We start from the raw sequence: 13,514 nt of genomic DNA on the forward strand, positions 1-13,514 counted from the left end.
AAAGGAAGGAGAGGAAGGAATGGGGCCTGCCTCCTCCCGGGCCACCGCGGAGAGGCCCCCGCCACCTCCCAGAGCCGGACACTCACGGAACATGGTCATGAACTGCTTCGGGTTGAGGTTCCAGTAGCCCCAGTTTGTCCGGTAGCCGTGCAGGGTGGCGTACTCCTCGTGGTTGTACGCAGGCTCTGTCCCAAAGGTGTCGATGACCCGGATGCGGCACCTGTCCACCCCCCCGGGATCAGGAACCAGGGTCACCAACCTCCCTGTGTCTCCCTGGGCTAGGATTGTGCCAGCCGTGGGCTCTGTAACCCGAAGGTGGCTGGTCAGGATAGTGTGATGTGTGGTCAGGGCTTGGGCTCAGACACTAGCTGGCTGTGTGACCACGGGCAAGTGCCTTAACCTCTCTGGGTCAGCTTCCCCATTGGTGAAATGGGGACAACTGTCTCAGGGTCTTAGTGATACACCTGAACCAGGGACCACTAACTCAGAAACTGTTAGTTTTTACAGCTGCCCCAAGGGAGCCTAGAAGGGGAGGCCCAGCCTGGAATGGGATCCCTCCCCACTGCCCCAGGGGTCACTTGTACGATTTCTACTTTCCTGGGCAGGGGGTCCACAGTCCCTCTGCCCAGGAGCCTGACACCCGCAGGATGTGCCGGGGTTATCTGGGCTGAGATGCAGAAGATCAGGGCCTCAGAGGGCCCAGCCACTGCCACGGGCCCATCGTGCCCATCGTGCCTCAAAGTCTCCTGCAAGTGTGGCCACTTCAGGTGGGCCTCCCAGCCGGTGGAGGTTCTGTCCCACCCTTTGGCCCACTGAGGCTGCTGTCAATGGGCCAAAGCCCAGAACCTCTCCCTCCATCTGGGCCACCCCGGAGTGGGCACCTGAAGAAAACCGCTGAGACTCAGACGCCCCTACAAGGAGTTCCCTCACCCAGAGTCCTTGCCGGTGACCCAGAATTGTCCAGACTGCTGAGGTCGGCACTCCTCCCCCGGAAGAGGTGGGAATGGCAGGAAGAGGCCCCCAGTGCACGGAGAACATGCATTAATAATAAAAGCAATAACGCTGCCTGTCACTTTTTTTTTCCCTAATAAAATCATGTGGGATAGTCAATGAGACTAGAGCAAACGTAATAAACAGCAGGGCTCTCTGTGCTAAATTAAACCCCGTACCCGGCTGGCTGCAGAGAGACAGGGCTATGGCATCGGCCTTCCTCCTGCCCTGGAGGGGGTGGGGTGGAGGGGGGAGTCGGGGTGGGGGGCTGCTGGGTCCCCACCCACAGAGGTCACGCCCTGTTACCTGCCTTGTTCCCCTCCACCACTCCCCGCAATTCCTCTGCCCCCTCCATCTGGGTCAGCTCTGACCCTGCCCCCCAGCCTGTCCAGCAGCACAGGGGCCTGGATCGCCCGGCTGTGGTTTATTAATTGTCATCTGAGTCAGCCTTAGTCAGGAGGCAGAGCGGTCAGAGGAGGAAGGCAGTGGGGGAGGGGAGCCTTCTCTCCACCGCGGAACCTGGGAAAGTGCAAAATCCCCCACCTTGGGGACCAGCCGGCAGCCAGAGCCCGGGGGCTGCCATGGGCCATCGCCACCGTCGCGCTGCCCTCTCACCGGTACTTCCTGAAGGAGAGTCCCATGTACCGCTTCATGTGCTGCAGGCCGTGGTAGTCGGTGTAGACGAGGTCGAAAGGCAGGGGCGTGGCGAGCGGGCAGCTCCCCCGGCCTGGCGGCGCCCCTAAGTTACTGAGAGAAGAGCCCTTCAGAGTCTGAGCCCCGAGAGGGACCCACAGACAGCAAAAACCCCTCTTCCCAAACAGGCTTGCCCCGGGGGGACCTGGAGCCCACCCTTGTTCCTATAGCCCAGAATAAGTGGCGGGGAGAACGCTGTAAAGGAAAGTGAGGTCAGTGCATGAATCCTGGCGAACTCTTGGAGAGGAAGCAAACAGGGTAGCCGTGTACGGTTGTATAGGTTTTTCACTGCACAAGAGACTCCAACGAGGGGCAAATGGGACTGAGATCCAGCCCCGGCTAGCTTGCCAAGACTGTACCTGGCCTGGGCTACCTGCCAGAAGGAAGGAGCACCTTCTGTTAATCTGCACAAACTTGATCCCTGCAGGGCTGTGTCCACCCAGAGGGGGCACCTGTACCCAGTGTGCACAAGGTGCCGTCAACACCTGGCGAGGTCCTCGGCGCAGCGTCAGCATCTGTTAGCAGCTGAAGGGTCCCCAGACCTGTGTCCCACGCTGCTGACTGGCTCCTGGCCCACGGAGATGCCTAGCCCTGCCCCACAGGCAGACCCTGCCTGCTGGGTAACTTACTCGCAGGCTTTCATACGGGAACAGGGCTGCCACTGGTGACCCAGGGTGGAGACTTCGGATCACCTCACTGGAGCCTGAAGGACACGGCCTCCCATGTGCCCAGTCCACCTCCCTGGAGACAGGCTCAAAGCCCCCTGCCTGGCCCCCCCCAGTGCCAGCGTGAACTTTGCCCTGGATGCCCCTGCCCACCATCCAGGAGCCTTTGCTAAGCCTGACTACACAGCCCCGGCAGAGATGACGCGGCTTTTAGATGAATGACTCAGTCAGTCTGTGCTGAGCGGCTGAGCCAGGAGGACTAGTGTCGGCCCCCAGGGAAGCCCCCCAGCAGCCGCCCACCTCCCCCATTCCCGCCTCCCTTGGATTCGTGGTCCAGATGCTGCAAGGCATCCGTGAGACTTCCCAGTGAGCCCCTTCAGGGATCCACATGGCAAAAGGCCACAGTTATCATCAGTTCCCTGGGTCGCATCTCCGGCTCCTCGAGACAATTCAAGCCATGTGGAAAAGCAGCACCTGGACGCCTCTGCGCTACCTAGCGCACGCTCAGCAAGACACCCACAGAGGCTCGGTAAACACTGCGCGCTGAGCAAACTGCCCTAACGCGGCCTTTTCAGCGACGTTGATGATAACCTGACGACAAGGCCATGATGGAAAGATGTCACGGGGAGCTTCGGGCGACGGGGACCAAGGCATCAGGGGTTGGTCTGTGGCCGGCAGAGAAGGGCATGCCCTCCCCCCGCCAGTGCACCCAGCCTCACGCAGCTTCCCCACGCTGGCTCCCCCAGTGGTAGAACCTTTGCTGCTAAGCGGGGAGAGAGGAGTGCAAAAATCTTATAACCATTTTCTCCCCATTTCTTATCTATAAACTTAAAAACGGCCAAGCACCCCCCCACCCCTGTCTCCACCCGTCCAACCCTCCAATGAGCCCCTCTTTCCAACCAGACGGCCACACAGGACTCTCAAACCCAGGGCTTCTAAGGCAGGGCGTGCTTCTTCAGCTTTTTTGCTGAATTACTCAGAAAGCAAAGGGGAATAAGCCCAGGACCCCAGGGGTCTGGAGCCATCACAGGAAACAGTTCCCACAACCTGGAGACTTCATGAAATATTTGGTGGCATTTTTAAGTGGTGAGCAGGTTTTACATTCTCCTCTGTAGGATCCCTGTTTTCTTTCCAGTGTGGCTGCCTCTCACACCCCAAAGCCCTCCAGTCAGATGGAGCATCATTTTTGTCCTGGGCTACAGAAGCTCCGGGTTTAGGACAGACCCTGGCCCCCCGCCCCACTTCCTCCACTCAATTGAGAACCACAAATAGAAAGACAAGGTGATGATTCCTCTTGCAGAAGTGAGGAAGCGGGTGGCTGCTCCTCCCTCGTGGAATCTGGGTCTGGGAAAATTAAGACGATTCTGAAAATATAAACCGTAGGTGGGTCTAGTTGCTGCTACCTGCACCAGTCACATGCTTGATTTTCCCACACTGCATTTCTGGCTGGTTACCAGGCAACATGTTGTCCCTCTGTGGCCATGGGTGGTGCCAACAAAGTCATGGGTGCTTCCTTTGGTTGCCTCAACCCTGACCACACCCCTGGCCCCAGCCCCAGACACCAGGGCCACTCAGAGGCCAGATAAGCAAGTCACAGCCCTGTCCTGGGAAAATGACCCCACACTGACTTCCTAGAGCCTGTGTCATCTTCCTCACCTTCATGGCTACCATTTTGAACACAGGCACCATTCTACGTGCTTTCAACTCATCAATTCTTCAATTCCTTTCATCTGGGCAACTACCCTATGAGATCAGACCCATTCCCATTCTGCTCCCCTCTTTACAGATTAGGACACAGAGAGGTTTAGTCATTTACCCAGGATCATACAGCCAGGAAGGCGTGGCGCTGGGATTGGAACCCAGGCAGTGGGCTCCAGCGCCCACACTCCCACCCACTGAGCTCTCCTTCCTCCCCAGGGCCACCGGGCATCAGACAGCACAATGGTGGGTCACTGGGCCACAGTGACATCCTGAAATTGGAGCCCCGGCCTGCCAGCAGAGATTGGGCCCCAGTCCCAGTTTTGTTGCTAACTTTGGAGGGGCCACTAGCCTCTAGAGATTTCATTTTTCTCATCAGCAAAAGACAAATAGAAATGCCTACCTTGGGCTTCCCTGGTGGTGCAGTGGTTGAGAGTCCGCCTGCCGAGGCAGGGGACGCGGGTTTGTGCCCCGGACCGGGGGGATCCCGCGTGCCGCGGAGCGGCTGGGCCCGTGAGCCATGGCCGCTGAGTCTGCGTGTCCGGAGCCTGTGCTCCGCAACAGGAGAGGTCACAGCAGTGAGAGGCCCGTGTACCGCAAAAAAAAAAAAAAAAAGCCTACCTCACGGGGTTCCTGGTAGGATCAAGTGGGGCAAGGAGAGTGAAAGTTCCGTTGATTATTATTACTTTAGTCATCAGGTTCACCTTCTGAATTTCCGAATCTGGCAACTCCTTACCCCATCCCCACGCCCAACACACACACCCCTCACTTAAGGTCACGGTCATTTTTCAGCTGGAATCTTGAGATAATTTCCTCTCCATTCTGCCTCCCTTCTGTCTTGCCTGACTCTTTTCTAGAGAGATCTTTCCACGATGTCAACCTGGTCAGTCATCCCTGGCTCCATCTGATCCTTTCCAGAGACTTCTCACCTCCTGTTCCTGGACTCAAACCTTGCCTCCTCCTCCAGGAAGCCCTCCTTGGACCTCTGGTCAGAGTGAGAAGCCCTTCTCCCTCGATCCCCCTGCCCCAGCATCCCACTCCCCTCCCCACCATCCCTCTGCACTGCCCTGAGTCACCTCCTCACAACCGGGGCCCCTCCAGGGCAGGGCCAGGTTATCTTTGAAAGCCCAGAGCTGGGACAGGATCTGACCCAATAAGTACTGTTGTGTTCATGAACGAATTCACAAGGTAATGAACCATGAGAACCCGCCATCCCCCCACCCCTGGAAGAACTGGTTTAAAGGCTGAAAATATGGTCAAGAAAAGCATGTTAGGAGAGAGGGGGTGGGTGAGTGAGAGGGGCCCAGGGCTGATGGGCGTCGCCGAGGGTTATTAGCTGAGTAGCCTCCTGGTCTGGACAGGACACAAGTGGCCCCACGGGTCCCAAAAGGACATCACAGCAGGAAGAAGAGGAAGAGAGACAAATTGGTCCAGAGACGGCAGGTCCTCTTCCCAGGAGGAGTTAATGAAGAGACCCACAGTCCCCCCAGCCCTAGAAAACAAAGATTTCCAATTCACGGTGACTTCACTGGAAATGTGTCTGAAGCTTCCTCATTACTCTTGTCACAAGGAATCTGAGCTCGTCCCGGGGAGAGCACAGAGGGTCAGCCGAGGGGAGAGGGGGCTGTGGTTTTATCACTTGTAATTTAAGTTCACTTTTATGGGCAATTTTACTCTAAGTGGTTGGTTGGAGCAGTGACATGAATTGAAAAACGCTGTCTCTTGACAACCTTCAGACAAAGGTGCCCAGGGAGGCTCAGCTGCACAATTCCACCTTCCGTGCTGACTCCTCAAAAGGCCCCTGTCCAGACATTTTCCTAATTCCAATGTCAAGTTCACTTCTCTTCCGACTCTCAGCCCAGGGCTGTGTCGGGAGGGGCTCACAGAGCCTCCCCACCCCCATGGCCCTGGTGAGAGGGGGTCAAGCAGCCTCTCAGCATGAAGGGGCTTCAGATGCACCCACTTCGCCTCCCCTGCCCGCCCACTACCACCCACAATGCTTGGGAAGTTTCTGTGGAATTGCCAAATTGGGTGGTTGGAATGAATTTCTAAATGTCCCCAGGCCACCTGTGTGGGAGTCTAAATATAGATGAAGGGGGTGGGGGAAGGAGTGATCTAGGGAAAAAGAGCCCTTCTACAGGTCACCTGGTCATCTGATCCTGGTGCCCAACCCAGATTAATCCACCCTTGAAAGCCAACCTGTCAGGGGCAGTGGGGGATGGGGACTTAGGGTTTAATGTGAACCGTTTCAGTCTGGGAAGGGGAAAAGGCTCTGGAGATGGACGGTGGGGACGGTTGTACAACCATGTGAACGAACCTAGCGTCACTGAACCGCACACGGTTAAGATGGTCAATTTTACGTTGTGCGTACTTTACTACAATTTTTTTTTTAAGAGCCAAAACCAAACTGCCCACACTCACGGTTCCGTGCCCAGACGCACAAGTGCGCGCCCAGCACTCTGTCTCCCAAAGGCAGCCATGTCCCCATCTTCTCCAAGGCCCCCCACGATGTAGGGGCTCAGCAAAGAGCCAAAGCAGGATGGCTGTTACTCTTTGCTAAAAGATCAAAAGGTGGATGGGCAAATGGGACAAGGCAGAGAAAAAAATAGAATCTACGCCCAAAAGAAAAAAAAAAAAAAAACCTCAGCTAGGAATCAAGATGCTGAGTTCCACACGGTGAAGAGCAGCCCTGGGCGTAAAGCTCCAGCACGAGCTCGCTGGGTGACCTCGCGCAGACACAGAATCGCTCTGGTGTCCACCTCCACTCCCATTCCATGATACATGGACAAACCTCCACGGCTCCTTCTAGGCTAAAAATTCTCCGGTTTTATTTCTCCCTGTGCCTTTGGTCTGTGGCTAGAAATAATCTCTCCAGGTAGTGCTCAAATTCTGGAACAAACTATTCTCTCTCCCTCTCTGTCTTCTCTGTGTGGGATGGACCTAATTAAAAAGAATCCTACAAAGCCTCAAAGATCTTTGCCTCCAGGCGCTAAGTGCCCATGGGGAGCTTCAGCTTCCCTGCATCCATCTCATTACCAGGAGCACCCCGCCTGGGCAGCCCAGGACCTTTGTCTCCTCTGGGGCCTGCTAGCCCTCTGACCCCATCTGGTGCCCACCCCCTGAGCACTAAGACATTGACCCCGTCTCTCTCTCACGGCCATTGTTAGAGCGGCTGCTGCCCCTTCCCCAGAGCGTGAGGACCACAGAGAAATAAACCCAGAAAGTTAACTGGGCTTCTAACGAGCTGCTTTAGCAGGTAGGTTAGGATCACTAACAAGGAAGGAATTAAATTCTCCTGCAGGGTTTTCTTCTCTTGCCCAGCCTGAGCTGACCTTCCTGAGCCAATAAAAGCAGCCTTGCGAAGCCCTCACGATGGGCTCACCCGCAGCTTCAGTCTCCTGAAAAGGCAGGTGTCCCAGTGCCCTCGGAGGGTCAGGGATCACAGCTAAAGAGAACGGTCAGGTCCCCAGTGGAGTCAGGGCTCAGAGGAAAAGGGAGTTCAAAGGAAAAGCCACTCCTTAGCCAAAGCCCAAAGGAAACACAGGCAGGAGGATTCGGAAATGGAACTGGACGGCCTGCACTGGGCGGCCCGCATTGGGCCTGTGGTCCAAAGCCGACACTTTCTTCCCCAGCGTTCCCTCCTAGTAAGCAAACTCAGGGCTAAAAATATGGCTGCTGCTCCCAGGAGAGCTGGGTGAAATGACAGACTCATTCTTCCAGCTCGCTGGGGGCCGCCGGGCAGGGAACACATCCCACTGGCTGTCCCCTGCCTCCTTCCCCCATTTATGTCACAATGCACGTGAACGCTGCGAACGAATCAAGGCTTCTCTCATCCAAGCCAGGATTTCAGTGAAGGTGGCTCTCAGGCCCGGGTGCAGGTGAGGGTCACTGAAGCCCGTGTCGGCTCTTGATGGCCAGGTTGGTCCCAGAGGTGCCACCTCTTGGCTCTGGGGTGGGGCCTGCCACTGGGATGTTGGTTTTCAGTTCTTCCGGGGGTTCTCAGGTCCTAGGGGCCCTCGCTGTCCTATCCAGTTCCACAAACCTTTGTGAGGAACCGGAGGAAACAAAGATGGGCGAGACTCTGCTCTCAGTCCCACTGGAACAAGCCCTGTGGGGGACCTGGGTTAAAGGAAAGACACAGCCCTGGAGTGCTGCCACGAACCGTAGGGTAATCTGGGTCTGTTCCAGAACAGTCTGGCTCCCAAGATAAATCCTCTCTTGACCAGGGGCCCTTTTATGATTTCGGAGAAGTCAGAAGGAGTGCTAGGGGTTATTTGTACCATCCTATGCTTCTGCCAGCTTCATTAGGAATAAAGGAAGTCCCAGGTCGGCCCTGCCCCTGCTCTGAGCCCAGAGCAGTGGAGTTTTATCCCTCCTGTGGGGAGCACTTCAGTCTCCAGGAAGTTCATCCCACTGTCTGCCTTCCACCTCTCCAGCCGCCATGGGACAAGACCTCCCCTTGCTCAGGACCCCACCTCTGTTTACAAGAACCCATGGCTCCTCAGATTTGAAGATGTACTGATGCCTCCCTCCCGCCGCCCCGTGGAAGGAATCCCACCTCCTTACCAACTTCCTTCAAAAGCCTTCAGAAGCCATCCCTCCTCTTCATTTCTTCTCTGACTCCCCCCAAGTTCTCCCCACCCCACTTGGGTTGCTTGGACCTTTCCTGAGGGCCTGTGATTTCTTTTAAATCGCTCTTCCTTTACAACCTCCCAGCCCCAGTGTGGACCAGGCCGGAGCTGGAAAAGGCGCCTCGGCCACTACATCCGTGAGGTCACACTTATGGGCCAAGGTCAAGGCTTAGGGGCCTTGATTTGCAAGAGACAGACTCCCACTCTTTGTGGCTCAGAGCAGCGTGGAGGGGGAGGTGCAGGGAATCATCCCTCCTGGATCCCGGGGAAGGATGAAGGGCAGGGACCAGCGAGGCTCTGGGCCCCCAGCAGCAGAGACCCTCATCTTCCTCGGTGTTCAGCTACACCGAACATGATCCCGCTACGCAGATTTAAATGCCTCCTTGGAACCCAAGGAGGAAGAAGGCAAAAGAAGGGAGAGGCGGGACTTCCCTGGCGGTCCAGTTGTTAGGACTTCACGCTTCCATTGCAGGAGGCACGGGTTCGATCCCTGGTTGGGGAACTAAGATCCTGCAAGCCACGTGGCACAGCCAAAAAAACAAACAAACAAACCAGAAGGGAGAGGGGATGCAGTGTTTGAGTGTAAATTAGTCATTTGCCTCTCATGCCTCCTGTGGGAATGGGTGGGGGAGAAAGAGCCACTGTGCACAGGGTCTGCTAAGCGCCAAGATGCTGGATGCGGCTCCTCCCCCCGTTCGGATCGAACAATAAAATATTTCGAGCATCCAGAAAGTTATAGAAAATAATACAATGATATAATGAGTATCTGTGCTCCCACTTCCCAGACTTGTCAACTCATAAGATTTGGCCACATTTGGTTGAAATCTCTTTGTTAAGGGCTAACACATCACAAATCCAGGGCGGCCTTCAGGGTGTTCTGGTCTCGTCCACTCTCCTCACACCTCCCGCCCCCTCCCCCTCACTCCCAGCAGATGTTCATCCCTCCTACATCAAAGATAAAATAAAAAGCATCAGTGGGCATGCTGCAACCCCTGCCTCCATCCCTGTAGCCCCATCGGTGCCCCCACCACATCCTGCCTCTTCTCCTTCCTCCTGGGGGCCATCCTCTTGGGCCACCAAGCATGATACTATCTTCCCTCCTGTGGCTCCAACTCCTCCTTTTTCTGGTTCCTTCACACCAGCATTTAAACATGCTTACAACTCTCCCATCTTGAAAAATAAACATGCAAAACTCTGTTATGGGTTGAATTGTATTCTCCCCAAAAGATGTTGAAGTCCTAACCCCAGTATCTGGGATGTGACTCATTTGGAAATGGTCTTTGCAGATGGTCAAGTTAAGGTGAGGTCATTAGTGCCCTCACAAGAAGGGGAAATTGGAAACAGAGACAGACACAATAGAAGGAAGACGGTGTGAAGACAGTGGGAGAAGACAGACATCTACAAGCCGAGGAAAGCCTGAGGCTCCCAGCATCTAGAAGAGGCATGGAACAGTCTTCCACCAGCCTCAGGAGGAACCAACCCTGCCGACACCTTGATTTCGGACTTCTGGCCTCCAGAACTGGAAGACAATAATCCCCCAGTTTGTGGTACTTTGTTTCAGCAGCCCCAAGAAACTCACACACCACCTACGACTCCACTGTCCCCCCACTTCTCTTTCTCTCTCCTCCCGCTCACAGCTCAACTCCTTGGAGAAGAAGCTAACTCGCTGCTGGCTTCCTCAGCAGCCCCCTCATTCCACAACCCACAAATTTCTGGCTTCTGTGCCCACAACTCAACCAAAATGGCTCTTTCTAGGGTCGACAATGACGCCCATGTGACCAAATGCCAGGGACATTTTTCAGTCTCCTTCTTAGTTTTTGTGAGCATGTGACATCATTGGCCACACCCTCCTTCTAGAAGCATCTTCTCCATGGGTGCCCACTCCTTCTCAGTCCCTCTGCCAGCACCTCTCTCCCCAAGAAGCCTTTCAGTGTTGCTGTTTCTTAAGGCTTTGCTCTCAGGCCTCTTCCCCTATCACTTGGCAATTTTATTCACGCGTGTGTTCAGTTACCAGCGGCTGCCGAGATGCTGTCTCCATTCTGAGCCCCCGCGGCCCATCACTCAGCTGCCTCCACGTGGGCACCTCTAATTCAACGTGTCTAAACCCAAATTCAAGGTCTTCCCCATGTGCCCCCCAAAATCAGTGCTTTTCTCTTCTCTCCCCTCCCCCCACTCCAGAGAATGGTAGCACCGTCCCCCCAGTGGCTGCCTTAAGCTGGCTAGTTCAGGCCAGTTTGAGCCAGTCACAGACAGATCTGAATGGGTTCAAACCCTGAGGCCTGCCTGGACTGGCTCCTCAGAGGGTTTACTGGCTGCAGCTTGGTCAAGCTGGGCTGAGCACGAGGGACAGGATGTGGTCCCTGCCTCTGTCATTCTCCAGAGTGACCCTCCCCAGTATTTCCCTTGAACAAACACTGAGCAAACAAAAATGCCAGGAGACCGATTTCCACAGGGGCCGGGGCTACACAGCCGAGCTTCCCATCCTCATCCTTCTTATTTAAACATTCTCCTCTCAAACTTTCATTATTTTCCAGTTAAGTCAACGAATTTTCTACTAAACCCAATTTCACTCATGGAGGGAGGAAGAGCTTGGTAATTTTTCCTCATGCCAATGTACTATTAATGATGCTTGAAATTATGCAGATAAAATGGATGAGCACAGCCGATTCTGGGCAGGCAGGAAGGGAAAGGCTTCACTTTAAAATGCCCACCGTGGATCCGGGCATCCATGAGGATGTCTCAGATGCAGCTGACGGGAGCTCTGGCTTCATCTCTCCTCCTGTCTCACGCGCAAGGCACGGGCGGGACTGTCTGACATGCCCAAGCTGCAGTCTGATCAGGGCCCATTGTCCCTGCACGCCACCGCTCTCACCCCGGAAACAACTAGCAGCAGCAAAGCCAGATGTAGATTCTGTGCACTGCCCCAAACATCACTCCAGTGAGTCGGTTAATTAAAACACCAAAACACGAGGAGCAGAGAAAAGCGGCTCATCCGTCCGGCCTCGTTGTTGAGTCAGTGGCCAAGACATCTGCCGTGAACATCTGTGAATAAACTGCAACAAATGTACAGGCGGCATCTTTGTCCTGCGGTCTTCCCCACGAGGGGCATTTTGCCAGCCCAGGGAGACGTCCTATGGCAGGACCCAAGCTGCTACTCTCAGAATTCGGATTACCTTCACATCCCGTTGACCTGTCTTCACGTTACCCTGGTGCCACCTGCATGGAACAGCTCCACAAGGCTGGGAGATGGGGCCCCCAGATGATCCCACCTCCCGCAGAACCCATGGCAGTGCCATGCCTGTATTCAATGGTATCTCCACCCACAAACCCTTTCTAGGTTCAAATGATCACCGTCTTGTTATGGGTTGCATTGTGCACCCCTCGCCAAACCCCCAAAACCCCAGAATGTGACCTTGTTTGGAGGTAGAGCTTTTACAGAGGTGACCAAGTTGAAATAAGGTCATTAGTGTAGGTCCTGATCTGATATGACTGGTGTCCTTATAAGAAGGGGAAAATTGGACCCAGACACATACACAGAGAGAATGCCATGTGCAGATAAAGGCGAAGATGGAGGTGATGCTTCCACAGGCCAACCAACGCCAAAGATCACCAACAACCGCCAGAAGCTATGGGAGAGGCCTGAGACAGGTCCTCCTTCACACCCTCAGGACCAAGCAACCCTGCCAACACCTTGATCTCGGACTTCCGGCCTCCAGAACTAGGAGACAATACACTTCTGTTGTTTAAACCCCCCCAGTCTGTGGTACTTTGTTATGGCAACTTCAGCAAACTAAATCACATCTGTATTTTAATCTCCACTCGAGGAAAGGCCTGCATTTACGCAGCGTCCGGGTGGTCCCAGCAAAGAATCAGTTTGAGGAGCTCATAGCCCCAGCCGACAGCTGTCACCAGGAAAAAGTACATCCAGGAAAGGGCGTGGCATGAAGTACACTCCAGGGCAGAGGTTCGCACGGATGTCCTGGGTGGGCTGCGAGAGGCCCCGCCACCTGGGCCACCTCCAAGGAGTACCTGCCTGGCCTGCCCCTCCACTTGACCCCGACCCTGCAACCAAGGGTAACATTGGTATTTTTGAGTGTGCAAATGCAGGCTCGGGAGGAATCCACACATCTTTAAGGCGCTGAGCCCTTACCCCAGGCCCTAATCCTGCTTCTCAGAACCGTGCACACATTCTGCAATGTCCTAACCCCACAGCTATCCTGCTACCCAGACTTGGGGCGGGGGGGTGCATTGAAAAGCCACAGCCTCAACTTTTCTACTTCCCAACCATCACTGCTCACTAGATCATAGATTGCCTGGGGGAGCTTTGAAGACTTGATACCCGTTGCCAGCCCAGATCAATTAAATCAGAGACACCAAGAGTGGGCCCAAAGGTCGGTATATTTCTAAGGCAGCTTGGCTACAGCCAGGGTTAAGAATTCGCACCTGAAACGAATTCCAGCACAGCGGGCATGGCTAATTTTATAGATACAAGCGTGCTGTCTCCTGCGGAAGGTGGTTTTCTTTTTTTTAATTTTTATTCCTTTAGTTGTTTTAAATTGTACCTGCTAACAGATTTAGAAAGGGTCTTCCTGAGACTGTTTCCTGAGGTGACTGAGCTGTTTACACAGTTCTGCCCTGTCTGGGCAAGAGTCTTTGCTTGCACCTACACCCCGCAGGGAGCCAAGGGCAGAGCTGTCTGGGCACAGCCTTGGGCCTGCCCCTTTAACACACTGTCAAGCGGAGGTGGGGCGACCTCTCCCTAGAGCCCCTGCTTCTGGGAATTTCAGATCCATACAGGCTTGGCGGGAAGTGACACACTGGTGGAAAGATATGGATT

The 13,514-nt window shown here is 54.8% G+C and overlaps 1 protein-coding gene across 1 annotated transcript in view; it reads right to left on the reverse strand.

Moving 5' to 3' along the window:
- The window catches only part of MGAT5B (alpha-1,6-mannosylglycoprotein 6-beta-N-acetylglucosaminyltransferase B), a 66,953-nt gene that overhangs the window by 20,960 nt on the left and 32,479 nt on the right, over positions 1–13,514 (reverse strand). Inside the window, 2 exon segments of the mRNA XM_029212316.1 lie at positions 87–220; positions 1,606–1,737. Of these exon segments, the coding sequence (XP_029068149.1) occupies positions 87–220; positions 1,606–1,737 (266 nt within the window).

Source organism: Monodon monoceros, unplaced genomic scaffold (assembly GCF_005190385.1).
Source record: "Monodon monoceros isolate NGI ecotype Baffin Bay Population unplaced genomic scaffold, NGI_Narwhal_1 Super_Scaffold_9, whole genome shotgun sequence".
Taxonomy (NCBI): Eukaryota; Metazoa; Chordata; class Mammalia; order Artiodactyla; family Monodontidae; genus Monodon; species Monodon monoceros.